At 39.3% G+C, this 16,984-nt stretch overlaps 1 protein-coding gene across 4 annotated transcripts in view; it reads right to left on the bottom strand.

Moving 5' to 3' along the window:
* The window catches only part of TLK1 (tousled like kinase 1), a 189,397-nt gene that overhangs the window by 30,989 nt on the left and 141,424 nt on the right, over window positions 1–16,984 (bottom strand). For all 4 annotated transcript variants that reach the window (XM_034785291.1, XM_034785290.1, XM_034785289.1 and 1 more), the window contains 2 exons: window positions 10,781–10,847; window positions 1,633–1,730 (listed from right to left, as the gene is read on the bottom strand). In XM_034785291.1, coding sequence (XP_034641182.1) covers window positions 1,633–1,730; window positions 10,781–10,847 — 165 coding nt within the window. The remainder of the gene's footprint in view (window positions 1–1,632; window positions 1,731–10,780; window positions 10,848–16,984) is intronic.

Below are 16,984 nucleotides of genomic sequence, written 5' to 3' on the forward strand. Positions count from 1 at the left end.
ATAGCCACAGTAACATGTGGTTACTAGAAGTAACAAGTACATTACTATCTACTGTGACCATCTATAAAACATCAAAAGTTTCATTTCTCATTATCAAAATTTATGTCTGTTCATGAAAACTTTTGTCTAAGGAAAACAAAACACTTTAAAAGCAGATGGTGATATATATATTATATATATCACCAACCCAATTCAGGGTATCAGATATAACAGTGGGATTGATTTCATGGCTCTAGGGACACTGTGTCCTCCAGGAGCACCAGAAGCAGAGGCTCCAATCTATTTTTTAAGTGATAGTACACACCTACTTCCATCCGCCCAACACACACATACACAAGATAGGAAGTTTTTCATTTTCCAACATAGAATTTATAATCATTTACTGCAGAAAATCAGCACTGAAGTACATGGACTCCTAGAGAGCTTGTGTAACAGGTGCTGTTCTCAATTTCAGAACAAGCAGCATAGTTGGGGCTTTCCTACCCAGGTACTAGGGTTGCCAACCCTCCAGGATTGGACTCTCCAGGAATTAAAGATTAATCTTTAATGAAAGATTATGTCATGTGATGAAACCTCCAGGAATTCATCCAATCAGAATTGGCGACCACACCAGGTACTATTGCATAGGATAGCCCAAACCTGCCATTCTCCAAGAAACAGTAATTTCCTTCTTGTTGGTTCTGTTTTTTTTATTTTAAGTATGCTTTCTTCTTAAGTTAACCAAATGTTCAGTTCAGCTGAGTTATATACATTGGACAGCTACCTAATGTCTAGAATTTTTGTCTTTTAAAGGACAACATTGTGACATTGGTTTTTATGCAAAACATCAATGTCAGTTACTTCTTGAATCCAAAACAGTGGCAAAATATGGCCCTAACGCTACAGCCTCACAGCAATCACAATTTTCCCAGCATATGGCAACCATTAAAAATATTATAGATTAAAAATTCATCCAATTGTGGGCTTTAACACTTTTGGAAGTGCTGAAACCATATATGTATAGTTTCATTATATCCAAGAGTAAACATAAAATTGAACTTTCTGTATCCTCTACCATTATAGAGTTGTTCACTTTACCCAGTTATGTAATATATAGAATCACCGTTTATTCTAGATGCACATTTTATCTTACAATAGATTGCCACACAAATTCAAATGTTGCAATAGATATCAGTAACATATACATGACTTAGTCACTTGCTTTTCTGCGCTTTCTGGAGCTTTGATAAATATGTGAACAATACTGCAATAGAGCTGAATCTAGTGTTACACCAACATAAAATTTCTGCAAGTGCATCAAGATTTCACCAAGTTTATAGGCATTACTTTCAGATGAGTGGGTTGCTTTAGACTCCCCCATAACTATTCTTTATGTCAGAACTGTGATGTAGCAAGTTTTAGATGTTCTGCATTTTCAGCTCTATATGCTCAATCCCTCATATGTCCTGTAAATTATATTATAACCATTATTTTTAGGTAAAATTAGTCCATTTAAGACAAGATAAATATAAAAACAGGGAGAACACCTAATAAAAAGTTATAATATATCCTGTTCAATTTTGGTGAATGTAGTTTTTCAACTATATTAGGTTTTTAAGAATAAACATGCAAAATTAAAATCTAGTGGCTTACTGTGAATTATCTTCATTGTTTATTCTTTTGAGTTCTCGTATGTGAAGATTTCTAACTCTTTCCAAACGTTCGAGTTCTGCTTGTATTTCGGCTTCTTCCTGCAGATGAAATGAATGAACTATAAAAGCTCAATTTACTCACTGTTTGAAAAGGATATTTTTACCCAGGCATCAATACTGGTAGTGATGGAAGAACATTACATTACAAAACCCTGCTGAACCAGAAAATAGAACTGCTTTTCTTTTAAGGCTGGAAAAATTCAGAGACAAGGCATAAGCCTATTTCAAGGAATCCTCCTTCTCCATGAAATCTATAAGTAATGGGATGTTCGGTTTTGTCCTGCACTGTGGGACATTATTCAAACTGAGTGGCAGCTGGTTTTGTACCTCAGCCAGGGAGAGAGATTATCTGGGTCTAAAATTGATGTACAGTGTGAAAAAAATTGAGATATGTGCAGTGTGAAACAAAGCAAGACTATGCAAGAATATTCATAATAATTTAAATATTATTTAGTTAAGCATTTGATCTGTAACACTGATCAAAGAATTTTTTTTAGTTTCAGAGTTCTCCCATTTATGTTATCAAGATCACAAATGCAGAATGTATGTTGTCAAAGTTTTATGGCGGGATTGTCAAAAGCACCAAGGTGAGTTAGGAGCAAAACCTCTAATTTAGGCACCTTTGAAAATCTTATCTTTACTCTACATACTTGCCTATTCAAACATCCTTGAGTTACAATTCATTTATATCAGTGATACTCAGACAGAGGCTCACAAGCCACAAGTGGCTCTTCAATGTGTCTCTTTAATGCAGCTCTTTGCAGCACATGATATTAAAACACCATGTGACTGGTTAATAACTTAGATTGGTTAATAATTAAATCAAAATGCTTTTATTATGTTATTAACCAATTAAGTTATCAATTTGCACTGTTATTAACTTATTTGCTTTGAGAATTTATATATATACGAAAAACAATTAATTCACACTGTTGTGGTTCTCTTGAATATCACTGATTTATATCCCATAGTACAAGGACACAATTTAATGGTGCTTAACTTGCAGAAAGATAGATATTTATAATTGATGTTCTAGCATCAGTAAACATGCTTCCTACAAGTAGAAAATGAGTTTAACAAGTTTGAAATTTAACTTAAATATAAAATCATTGCACCAGCATCATCATCTTATTACTATGACTACTGTGCTGACAATGGAATACACCCTTTATTAGCTTTCTTAGTGTTCCAATCCAGTAGTATTTTGCACACATCTCAGATTAAGGCATTTCTAAACTATTTCAGAATAAGCACTGTGAAAAGAAAGTTTAGAACTTTATTACTACTTTCAAAGAAAGGTAGATACAAAAAAAAATTCAGTATTTTTACATTTTTGTCCTAAAACGACAACAAAAATCACACTGGTATGCCCTCTACTCCACCTTTCACACATGTTGTAATGTCTAGCATGAGAATTGGGTATGAACAAGGCTGTTATATTTAACTTAGCCAAATTGTGAGTCAAGGATTTTGAGAATTTCTGAGCAGCAGTGAGAAGTGCTTTTAAAATATGGATCCTCAAAAAAACAGAGAAATGGTATCTGAAATTCTGTTTATGTTAATAAAGAATAAACATCATAAAACCTGAAAATCAATACTGGCAGATAATGAATTATTCATTTAAAAAATAGGTGAATCAGTCTACAATTTTTTTCTTTATAAACAAAAGAATTGTGAAATGTTAATGAAAGTTATTTAGCATAGTGTCTACATTATATTTTATCCACTGACATACTGTGTTCTTAAGAACGGTCATACTGGATCAGACCAAAGGTCCATCTAGCCCAGTATCCTGTCTTCCAACAGTGGCCAATGCCAGGTGCTCCAGAGGGAATGAAAAGGTAATCATCAAGTGATCCATTCACTGTCGCTCATTCCCAGCTTCTGTCAAACAGAGGTTGGGGACACCATCCCTGCCCATCCTGGCTAATAACCATTGATGGACCTATCCTCCATGAATTTTCTAGTTCTAGTTCTTTTTTGAACCCTGTAACAGTCTTGGCCTTCACAACATCCTCTGGCAAAGAGTTCCACGGGTTGATCGTGCATTGTGTGAAGAAATACTTCCTTTGGTTTGTTTTAAACCTGCTGCCTATTAATTTCATTTGGTGACCCCTATCATGATTTTATAGACCTCTATTATATTCGCCCCCAGTTGTCTCTTTTCCAAGCTGAAAAGTCCCAGTCTTATTAATCTCTTCTCATACGGAAGCCGTTCCATACCCCTAATCATTTTTGTTGCCCCTTTCTGAACCTTTTCCAATTACAATACATCTTTTTTGAGATGGGACGACCACATCTGTAGGCAGTATTCAAGATGTGGGCGTACCAGGGATTTATACTGAGGCAATATGATATTTTTTGTCTTATTATCTATCCCTTTCTTAATGACTCCCAACATTCTGTTCGCTTTTTTGGCTGCTGCGGCACATTGAGTGGATGTTTTCAGAGAACTATCCACAATGACTCCAAGATCTCTTTCTTGAGTGGTAACAGCTAATTTAGACCCCATCATTTTATATGTATAGTTGGGATGTTTTCCAATGTGCATTACTTTGCATTTATCAACATTGCATTTCATCTGCCATTTTGTTGCCCAGTCACCCAGTTTTGAGAGATCCTTTTGTAGCTCTTCGCAGTCTGCCTGGGACTTAACTATCTTGAGTAGTTTTGTATTATTTGCAAATTTTGCCACCTCACTGTTTATCCCTTTTCCCAGATCATTTATGAATATGTTGAATAGGACTGGTCCCAGTTCAGACCCCTAGGGGTCACCACTATTTACCTCTCTCCAGTCTGAAAACCCTTTGTTTCCTATCTTTTAACCAATTACCAATCCATGAGAGGACCTTCCCTCTTATCCCATGACAGCTTACTTTGCTTAAGAGCCTTTGGTGAGAGACCTTGTCAAAAGCTTTCTGAAAATCTAAGTACACTATATCCACTGGATCCCTGTTGTCCACATGCCTGTTGACCCCCTAAAAGAATTCCAGCAGATTGGTGAGGCATGATTTCCCTTTATAAAAACCATGTTGACTCTTTCCAAACAAATTATGTGTCTGACAATTTTGTTCTTTCTTATAGTTTCAACCAGTTTGCCTGGTATTGAAGTCAGGCTTACTGGCTGTAATTGTCTGGATCACCTCTGAAGCCCTTTTAAAAATTGGCGTCACATTAGCTATCCTCCAGTCATTTGGTACAGAAGCTGATTTAAATGATAGGTTACACAGTACAGTTAGTACACCTCTACCCCGATATAACGCTGTCCTCGGGAGCCAAAAAATCTTACTGCGTTATAGGTGAAACCAAGTTACATCGAACTTGATTTGATCCGCCGGAGCACGCAGGGCCCCCCCGAGCGCTGCTTTACTGCATTATATCCGAATTCATGTTATATTGACTCACGTTATATCGGGGTAGAGGTGTAGTTCTGCAATTTCAGGTTTGAGTTCCTTCAGAACTCTTGGGTGAATATCACTTCATAATTGTGACAATACAATGTGTGCTTCTGCCAGATTACTGAGCACCATTGTTTCCACAGAACTAGACTTGCATGAAGTGGGGGGGAGTTGACAGCCTTGCCTCAGTGGAATGACCCACTAAGGGAACAGAATACCTTTCTTTGCAACTACAAGCTTATAATGTGAAACATTAGAATAAATTTATTGGTAAACTGATCTATGCTTGTTCAACAGAAAATGTCAGAGACCATGTTTTCATATTTTCCCTGTACTGTTTGTTACATGCTTCCACTCTAGACAGTTCTGCTTAGAAAATTTAAATTAATTGGAACATAATTTAGAAAGAATGATAATACCTTACTCTAGAATAACTGTCTCTTTGGTTAACCTTTATAATTACAAAGTGGATTGGAAATCAATCCATACACAAAAGCAAGTAATTATGGAATTACTCTAAGATGACACCCACTAAGAAAAATGTCTCCTAGGAAAGAAGTGTTACTTATATGCATAATTGACTCAAAACTATGTTGTTACTATCTGGAATATAAATTAAATTAGTATATCTCCAATAGTCTTAAGACACAGATCGATCAGAAGACTGCCAATGGAATCAAGAATCTCTCCCCATGACAGACAAGGCAAAAAACTATCTGCAAGATAAATTTTCATTCTGATAAGAAGGACCAAATCCCCAATTTTCAGAAGCTGGCTAGTGCAAGATGCCTCTTTTGCTGGCAAAACTAAGTCAAGTATTTGCTTTTCCTAGTATATAATACTATTTGCATTTTCCTGTTTGTATGTTGTTAACAAGCAAATTTTTTCATATTTAGCTTCACCCTGGCAGCTCTCAGGTGAATACCCTGAAATAATATGCAGCTTCTCATAAGCCATTAGTCTTCTAGAGAGAATTTGACACACACCCCTTCTTAAAAAAAACCATTTGTTTCTTCTTGTCCCTGTTATTCTCAGAGACTACAAGGACGGGGGAACCTATTATTGCTTCTTTTAGATTTCTGTTCATATATTATGCAATTCAGTGGTCCTCAAAATGTGGTTCATTATACCACCGTTAGTCCAAAGAGAACTGGCTGGTCTCACAGTTTCCAGATGTTACTTCAGACACTAAGGTTTTGAATACCTGTAAACAGGAAAGAACCAGCTAAGCTCTCTCTCCTGCAGGTCACTGCTATGTAAAAAGGTAAGAACAAGAACCATGAGGAGAACCAGCAGGAGAGAAATTTCTTGAGGAACTGGAGAACAAGAGGACCATTTGTAAGCACCACACTCAAGGAGCAAAGAAAGGAGCAACATGAAAGCATTTAGAGAGTGAAGGGAAGGAGGACCAGGCAGCAAAGAACCAGATGGAGAGAAGGTATGCAGATGGAAAGAAGGAAGAGTTATGGCAGCAGAGAAACACATACCAAGAGAACACTAGTACATGAGAAGAACCAATAAAAGTGAAGATAAAATGAAAAGCAAAAAGGAGACTATTTTTTCTAAAAAAGGACATCTTTATCACATTATAGAGTTACAAATAAATATTTTTCTAATATTACTTTTTACAGACAGACACACAGAGACTTATTCTGCCACTGATTAATTTAGCTTTATTTTTAAACTGAGCCATTAGTGAACATGGACATATACTTGCTTATATACAGAATTCAAATGTACAAAATATAAATAGAATAATGTATATATATAAAATCAATGAAAAGACAAGTCTAGAAACTTTGTGTTTTGGTGTGAAAAATAAAATCTGAAAATCTACATTTTTTTTTTGTTTTAAACTAGAAGTCCCACTTCGGTGATTTTGACAATTTCCTTGACTTACAATTAATTTTAATATGAAGTAAATGGAGACACTTTAGTGAAACTTCAAAATGTCTACCTGCAAGAAAACTATCAGTAGACACATATACATTGGATTTAAGCTTTCATTTTAGTTCTCCTGTGTTGCTGCATTAGCTTCAACCAAACTACTAGACCAGGTACATTACTCAATTCTAAAATTAAACACAGAATTATTTACAAGTAAAACAGTTTATAATTTTTAAGCATATGCTTAGCTTTTCTCATTTGAATGGCCCCTCTGTATAACAAAGGAACTGCTCACATGAGTAAAGTTAGGCATGTGTGCAAATCTTTGTAGCCGTGGGGCCTTAAATGCTTTTTTAACAAGCTATCTACGACAACTCAAGTGTTGCTGAGTCACGAACTGACAAAAAGCGTTTCCTCACGAGAATGAAGTCTGAAAACATGCCTGCTCCAAGAATAGTAAGTGTTTCCAATTTGCTTCTTAACCACAAGAACAGAGTCAAATACATTTATCTTGATTAATTAAAACTAAATATATTTTTTTCTATTGTTCAAGAAAAATGTTTAGAAAACAAATAAAAAGTAACCATGCCAAGACAGAAATGAATGTCGAAAAAAACAGTGATATTGGAAAATGTAGATCAGACGCCCAGATCACTGAGGCCATTAATGGTACTCTGTCAAGCAGGAATGAATAATAACTAAGCCTGAGTTTTTGTGTTTAATGCCTCTACTAATCAAATTATGAGGTGATATGTATTTTAACATCCCCCTTTTCTTCCTTTGTGACACTCTTTTGGCATTTCCTGGCTGATTGAAGCTATTCCAGAATGTGACATAAATACCAAAACTGTCATTGCAACATAGTCTATCCATGATATTTATGATGTTACAGAATGATGCATTCTCAGATCTTTATTGAGTCAAAAAGTATCAAGAGAATTCACAGAGAGATTCAACTTTAGTCACAATATGACAGATATAATTTTCATCTTGAAATGATAAATACAATTGAAAATAAAGGGTTTGTAAAACTTATCTCTGTGCTGAATGCCCCTGACAGCTTGGTTAGTCAGGATATTCAGCAAAGATACTTTACCTTAAATCAATTTTCATTTTTGCTTTAAAACACATTATTAAAGGAACGGCTGAATTCACGAATTATTCTAACAGAGGAAGTTAGTAACAAGAATAAAGCATATCAGCGCACCTGGAATTATGGACAGGGTATTGCCAGCACACCATATTTACTTCCACAGCATTGTTTCTTCTGTACACATACAAACTTGACAAATTCTAACATTCAGAGATGTGACACTAGAGCACACAAAGCATCATTACACCAAATCAGTTAGTATAATCTGGGCCTAAACATTTTTAAACAAAAGAGAAATTCTTAATCTCCCTTCAGGCTGAAATGTGGCAGTTCTGGAAATGAAGACAGCCAGAGGGGAGAAACAAGAAGTTTTATTTGCATAAATAGAACACTGCTTGGTTACCAACAGTCTTGCTATTTCCATTCTAATTTTTCCACATTAACTATTCTAATTGTGGTATGTGTATAACATTCCTTGCTAGGACTACGATTCTGTCACAGAGGTCACAGATTCCATGACTTTACAGGACCCCCGTGAGGCATGGCTAGAGCCAGCCCCCAGGCTGGGGGGAAACGGATGGGACACACCGGGAACAGCTGTGCAGCGGCCAGCCCCCACTCAGCAGGGGGCTGAAGCAGCTACAAGCCCCAACAGTGCTCTGTTTGTCGCCCTTCCTCCCTACCCCCCCCCCCCCGGTATTAATAGTAAAAGTCGGGACAGGTTGCAGCCAATGAACACACTTTCACGAAAGCCCGTGACCTGTCCCGACTTTTACTAAAAATACCCAGGAGGGAATCGTAGCCTTATTCATTGCATCTTGCATTGAAGCTAAGAACTGCAGTAATATGTCCTTTTCCTAAGCAGAGATCAGAAGTGTGATTTAGTGGAAAGGACAATGAGGTATGGAGCACCTCACTGCAGGAAGCTGAGTCCCCTCAACTCTCAGTGACCTCATCTGTGGGGCCTACAGAAAGGGAACAGTAGTATTGCTTATACTGATATTTCATATTTAATGTATTATTACATAGCTGATAAAATCTATATGCAACAAATACCATTAATGCAAAAACAAAAATTAAAAGTTACCCTGTCTGTACCTGTCTCATCTGATAAGCTATAACCATTGTGTCAACCTTCCTTCACTCAGTGACCAGAAAACAATAATACCCCTACATTATAGAATCACAGAACTGGAAGAAACCTCAAGAGGTCATCTAGTACAGTCCCCTGCACTCAAGGGAGAACTAAGTATTATCTAGACCATCCCTGACAGGTGTTTGTCCAACGTGCTCTTAAAAATCCCCAATGATGGAGATTCTACAACCTCCAATGCTTAACCACTCTGACAGTTAGGAAATTTTTCCTAATGTCCAACCTAAACCTCCCTTGCTGCAATTTCAGCCCATTGCTTCTTGTCCTATCCTCAGAGGTTAAGAGCAACAATTTTCTCCCTCCTCCTTGTAACAACCTTTTATGTACTTGAAAACTGTTATGTCCCCTCTCAGTCTTGTCTTCTACAGACTAAACAAACCCAATTTTTTCAATCTTCCCTCATAGGTCACGTTTTCTAGACCTTTAGTCATTTTTGTTGCTCTTCTCTGGACTTTCTCGAAATGTGACGCCCAGAATTGGACACAATACTCCAGTTGAAGCCTAATCAGCGAGGAGTAGAGTGGAAGAATTACTACTTGTGTCTTGCTTACAACACTCCTTCTAATACATCCCAGAATGATGCTTGCTTTTTTTTGCAACAGCGTTACACTGTTGACTCATATTTAGCTTGTGGTCCCCTATGACTCCTCAGATCCCTTTCTGCAGTACTCCTTCCTGGGCAGTCATTTCCCATTTTGTATGTGTGCAACTGATTGTTCCTTCCTAAGTGGAGTACTTTGCATTTGTCCTTATTGAATTTCATCCTATTTACTTCAGACCATTTCTCCAGTTTGTCCAGATCATTTTGAATTTTAATCTATCCTCCAAAGCACTGGCAACCCATACTAGCTTCGTATCGCCCGCAAACTTTATCAATGTACTCTCTATGCTGTTATCTAAATCACTGATGAAGATATTGAACAGAACCGGACCCAGAACTAATCCCTGTGGGACCCCCCTCGTTATGCCCTTCCAGATTCACTGTGAACCACTGATAACTACTCTCTGGGAATGATTTTCCAACCAGTTATGTACCCACCTTATAGTAGCTCCATCTAGGTTGTATTTCCATAGTTAGTTTATGAGACGGTCATGCGAGACAGTATCAAAAGCCTTACTAAAGTCAAGATATACCACATCTACCACTTCCCCCCCATCCACAAGGCTTGTTACCCTGCAAAGAAAGCTATCAGGTTGATTTGACACGATTTGTTTTTGACAAATCCATGCTGACTGTTATTTATCACCTTATTATATTCTAGTTGTTTGCAAATTGCTTGCTTAATTACTGTATTTGCATTGATCCAAGAGGTCAGTGCAGACGAATACAATGGACTCAGTACTTCATGAAGCTAAGCATCCTGTCTCTCCAGTACTCCCAGAATAATCCACGTTAGGGAACAGGAAGGAATCAAGTCATTATTCAATACATAACTCTTCATTGCTTACCGGTATTTTGTAAGACAGCTCTAACAAGTTTTTTTTACACTGTGACAGTATTAGTTTTTGCGCTTCGATGCATGGCAGCAAAAATCACAGAGCAAATGTCTACACATACCTTTTTAAGATGTCCTAATCTAAGTTTGAAAATTTCTTCCTGTTCATGATATTCTGCTAGAGTCAACCTGCAAAAATAATAATAATATGCAGTTTTAGATTTTACTATCTTATAAATGATACAGAAATTGACATACACATTAAAATATGAATAACAACACTAAATAGCTTTCTTTATTTACCATTTATAACTATCAACACAAGATCACATTTTAAATTGTGTCTGGACTTTTTTTTTTTTTTTTTTTAAATAATCTGTCATTCCAGGGCCAAAACCCATTATTTATAGAAACCTATCTGGTACTCCGAAACATTAATTGTCTATGCTAGGACCACTTCCCATTCAGTAGACCACTACGTAGTACAAGATTTTCTCCTTGACCACCCCCAAATCTTAGCAATTGCCTCAGTGCTTGGTTCTCAAAATATGTCACTCAGTGCACTACCACGAAGGAATCCATAGACAGTTTGAAAGAATCAAGTTTAAGACTCAGGATTTCCAGGTCATTGTCTCCAATCATAGAAATTATGGAAGGTAGTTAGGAGGTAGTATGGAGCGGAACTGCATCGTGCATCCAAGTTGAACAACCTCAACTACCCAGTGAGCTGTAGTAATTTCACCCAAAACTGCAAGGAAACAGACTAAACAGATCCCCAAAACAAGGGGAAATGAAGAAAAGCCAAAGTTAAAACCACCTCTCAGTTCTCATTCAATGTGTCAAATCTAAAGGCTTGATCCCAAAGATGACAAAATGAGTGGAAGAAGATTAATCAGCTCACTGCCTGACACATTTTCCACTGTCCTGCCTCTTCTGATATTGCAAAGCCTGCACCTTTCAGAACTGAGGCCAAAACTTCAGAATGTCATGAAAGGTCTCCAATACCAAAAAAATAAAAAAGACAGAGCTCTCCCTCTTCAGGACTGATGGAAGGACTCCCCGAGACTTACTGCTGTTAGACTTCGGAGTCTTTTATTCTTTGAAGCACCTCGTTCATTTTGAAATGGAAAGGGCACTCCACATCAAATAGGAGTAGATCTCCACAGATCTGAGCCTTAGAATAATGTAGGAGTACTGAGGAAAAACTAATACCATCGTAAGAATCAAAGCATCTGACATGTCATGCCTATAAGACATGCTAGGACATTTTTCTGCTCGTCAGAAAGGTGGTCAATGAAAAGATACATCTCTTCCCAAACATGCAATTGGTACCTAGCCACACAGATACGAAACATTCCTCACCAAAAGTCAAACTTTTTGGTGTCTTTACCCAGTGGAAAGGTAAGAACTACCTTGGATTTTTCTCAACCTTTCAATGACTAATGACACCACCAATGAGCCAATCCAGGTACAGAAATCCTTTATTGTCACTGCCTTTTTTAGGGCAGGTCTTCACTACGGGGGGGGGGGGGGGTCGATTTAAGATACGCAAATTCAGCTACGCGAATAGCATAGCTGAATTCGACCTATCGGAGCCGACTTACCCCGCTGTGAGGACAGCGGCAAAATCAACCTCCGCGGCTCCCCGTTGACAGCGCTTACTCCCACCTCCGCTGGTGGAGTAAGAACGTCGATTCGGGGATCAATTGTCGCGTCCCGACGAGATGTGATAATTCGGTCCCCGAGAGATCGATTTCTACCCGCCGATTCAGGCAGGTAGTGTAGACCTAGCCTTAGATATGGCTGGGATTGACATTGGAATCAATCAGATGTCTTTAGCAGGGTTCCAGTAGCTCATTATTAACGTAGTGAGACTCTCTTTCTCTTAGTACTGCTGGATTTCATTCAATCAGTTAAAAAGGCTATCTATGAACATCTGAATTTCAGAGCTTCAGTTCTAACATCTCCTGAAATGGGCTGAAATCAGGGGGCAAAATAAACAAGGATGCGACCACTTCCCCAGGAAAATTTGAGGAAGAAGCAAGCCTTCCTTTCAGGACAATGTTGTTGCAAAGTGCCCAACACCTTCTTCCCTGTCGGGCGAAAGGTGGTCATGCACACCAACTGAGGGGACAATTTAACAGATACTGGTGTGGGCAGCAGAGGAAGTGGCAGTGAAGAAAAAACCTTAGCTGTCTGGGAGCAGCAGATGGGTGACTAGCAACAGGTTTTATGACGGATCTTCTTCAGACTCACAAGGGAGAGGAGATCCTGTCATTAAGGCTATATAGCCCATATGCTAAATGGAAAATGAATGGCGTCTCAAATGGCTTGTCCCAATAGACCAGAGAAGTGAGCACAACTGAGAACATGAGCCCTGGACAAACCAACCACTCCAGTTCCAAGAACTGTCACGATGAACCTGCCAACTGCACAAGACAGCACTAAGGCTGAGCCAGACACTCACAGAAGGAAGGCCCTGATTGAGATTTCTCCTCAAGGTCCATGTCCAATGTCTGAAACAGAGACTGGATTTGCTAGGTTTCCTTGATTAGAAAGGCAAAGAGCCTCGGCTGCCCAAAGGAGTGGAGTCAAGATATGATGACCCTACACACATCATGGCAAGAACAAACTATTGGTTTGTGTGTCTACTTCTAGAAACATGGAGAGACACAATGCTCACAATCTAAATCTGCTGTTCTTATGGAGTACTTGGAGGCCACAATCAAAAAGTTAGAGGACCCCCTGATCTAGAATAAAGGCACAAACACAAACTATCCCTGGAAACATAAGTTTTATATCAAATCCTCCAGAAATCACTCTGGGCACTGAGTGAAAGTCCTTCAGCCACAGATAGCTGAAGAAAGGAAGGAACTAAGGCAGTTTAGGAAACTTGGTCCTTTCATAACCTTGGCTACCTACATGCAGGGCCAGGATAGGAAATTTGTGTAGCTCCAATAGGCACTGCTTTACAGGAATTTCCTGAAGCTCAGTAACCCTTGAGAGGCACAACCCACAAGTATGAATATGCAGAGGTCACCTTGAAAATATATTACATTTCAAGTCAATCTCTCTCCATTCTTCCAGACTATGCCCAGTAAACAACTGTTTTTCTTACAGTATATTTTATTTACAAATCTAATGTTGTTAGAGGCACTGCATGATGCATAAGCAATTTAAAACTGTTGACATTGATTTTCCAGAGAAGCTCATGAAATGCTAAATTTTATTGTAGGCACAGTTAGTTTAATTTTAATTTTTGAAGAGACAAACCTCATTCCCACCTGGATTCAAAAACAGTTACTTGCTAGAAGTAGGTTTATTATTCCTTATTTGAACATTAAAGTGTGCTACACCTTACATATTAGTTTATAGAAACTTTAACAGAAATATTATTCCTATTTATCATGTGTTAAGTTCTAACAATGTACCTGGTGTTAATTTTTTTGTGTTTTTTTGGTTTATAGGCCACTACATCATTGTAGTGCCTAGGCAAGTCACCCAAATTTTCAGGTTTAGTTTTTCTACTTGTAAAATGGGCCTCATAATTTAGATAGTCTCTTTCATAGATAGATTTCAAAGCTCTTGACAAAAATACTGAAGAGTACCCCTATTTGACTGATATATTTCTCTTCGCTCTCCTCTCACACAAGAGCAGCTCACTGATTTTTTTCTTATCAAAAATTATCATCAGGCACAGACCTACCATGGAAAATTTTAGCAGAAAATTGAAAATTTCAGAAGCGAATGACTGAAGACAAGGAGTTAAAACAGAAATTGTGATGCAACATAATTAAGGCTATTTTTTAGTCACTAGTAATTTTAGTAAAAGTCATGGACAGGTCACGGGCAGTAAACAAAAATTCACGGCCTGTGACTTGTCCATGACTTTTACTAAAAATACCTGTGACTAAAACTTGGGGGTGGGGTGGGGTGGGAAAGAGGCACGGGTGATCTGGGGGTGTTGCGGGTGCTGGGGGAGGTGGCCCAGGACCCTGCTGGTGCTGGAGGGGAGGGTTGGCAGGGCTGGCAGGGACTCCCTACCTGGCTCCGCATCCTTGCAGCTCCTAGGAGATGGAGGGGCACAAGTGCCAGCTGCTGCAGCTCCCATTGGCTGGGAACCGCAGCACAGAGCCCCCCATCCACCCTCCCTGCTGCCTAGGTTTCTGCAGGGCCATGCCTTTGAGAACCCCCCACCCCAAGGTAAGTGCCCCCCTACCCCCTGCCCTTAGCCCCCTCCCACACACACAAACTGCTGCTGCTGGCCCAGGGGCTGCCTGAGCCAGCACCAGCCACTACAGAAATCACGGAGATCACGGATTATGTGACCTCCATGACAGACTCGCAGCCTTAAACATAATCTATAGTGGATCACAACCAACACGGTGCTACTATTATAATGATCTCTCCTCTAGACATCCCCCCAGGGGAAAAAAAGTGGGATATGAATACAACAAAATGCTCAAATTCTTCTGCTCATACCTTCCTTACACAACAAAAAGAAAATGTTTCAGGATGGAATTTTTAGAAGTGCTCCAGAGCTAGCCTAACTTGCAGGTTTTTACAGAGTTAGGCCAACGCTATGCACTTTCAAAAATCTCTCCAATAATGTTCTAATTCAACATCTTTTCTGGGTCTTACGTATGTTTGTTTTATAGACTAAGCTGCTTGGGGCAAGGGCTGTCTTTATTTGTCCTGTAAAGATCCAGGCACATTGTTAGTGCTTAAACATGTAATTCTGAAAAATTGCTGAAAACATTTTCTACTTCCTCCATGCCCAACAGAATGTTCCCTCTAAACAAGTTTGTTCAATTAGATTAGCATAACTGACAGCTTAGTATCCCCTCCCACAAACATTTTAAATTAGACACAGAGATCAGAACTGAAGTATTTACATGAGACACTACCACTGAATAAATGGAGTGACAGAGGAAATGATGTTTAGGGAGTCACCATGACCAAAACGGCTAAAGCTGAAAAGTGAAGGGAGGAGGAAGTCTCTATGGAAACAAAAATTCTTCTTTCTAAAAGCAATAACTTATTAGCCACTTGAAGAACACAGAACATAGAATAGGGACAATTCCACAACCTCCGTAGGCAATTTATTCCAGTGCTTAACCACTCTGACAGTTAGGAAGTTTTTCCTAATGTCCAACCTAAACTACCCTGACTGCAATTTCAGCCCATTGCTTCTTGTCCTATCCTCAGAGATTAAGAAAAACAATTTTTCTTCCTCCTCCTCGTAACAACCTTTTACATACTGGAACACTGTTATGTCCCCCCTCAGTCTTCTTTTTTCCCAGACTAAACAAACCCAATTTTTTCAATCTTCCCTCATAGGTCATGTTTTCTAGACCTTTAATCATTTCTGTTGCTCTTCTCTGGACTTTCTCCAATTTGTCCACATTCTTCCTGAAATGTGGCGCCCAGAACTGGACACAATACTCCAGTTGAGTAGAGAGGAAGAATTACTTTCTTGTGTCTTGCTTACAACACTCCTGCTAATACATCCCAGAATGATTTTTTTTTTTGCAACAGCATTACACTGTTGACTCATATTTAGCTTGTGGTCCCCTGTGACTCCCAGATCCCTTTCCGCAGTACTCCTTCCTAAGTGGAGTACTTTGCATTTGTCCTTATTGAATTTCATCCTATTTACTTCAGACCATTTCTCCAGTTTGTCCAGATCATTTTGAATTTTAATCCTATCCTCCAAAGCACTTGCAACCTCTGCCAGCTTCGTATTGTCCGCAAACTTTATAAGTGTACTCTCTATGCCATTATCTAAATCAGTAATGTAGGGTTACCATTCGTCCGGATCCCCCGGACATGTCCAGCTTTTTAAGCTAAAAATAGCGTCCGGGGGGAATTTGTAAATGTCCGGACTTCCCCCCCCCCATGCAGAGCACGCGCGGCTAACAGTACAGCCGGCCAGATGGTGCGACTTACATAGGGCTCCGACACTCAGCCAGAGAGAGCACGTCCTCGTCCTCCCCCCTGCAGCAGAAATCACTCCCTCCCTCCCCCCCTGCATTCGCAGATCGCTCCGGCAGTCTGGAGCTCCTCCCGCACTGCTGCCCAGCGTCCGACGAGCGGCTCATGCAGTTCCTGAGCAAGTTCACCAAGACATTAGGCGAAGAAAGGCCAACAACAAGGGGGCCAGGGGGTCGGAGAAGGGGCAGGGAGGTTTTGGAGGGGGCAGTCAAGAGACGGGGCGGGGGGGTCGGGAGTTCAGGGGGGCTTTCTGGGGAGGTGTGTGGATAAGGTTTTGGGCTGTCAGGGTACAGGTAGGGGGTAGGGTCCTGGGGGGCATTTGGGGGGGGGGG

Source organism: Trachemys scripta, chromosome 11 (assembly GCF_013100865.1).
Source record: "Trachemys scripta elegans isolate TJP31775 chromosome 11, CAS_Tse_1.0, whole genome shotgun sequence".
In the NCBI taxonomy this organism is placed as follows: domain Eukaryota; kingdom Metazoa; phylum Chordata; order Testudines; family Emydidae; genus Trachemys; species Trachemys scripta.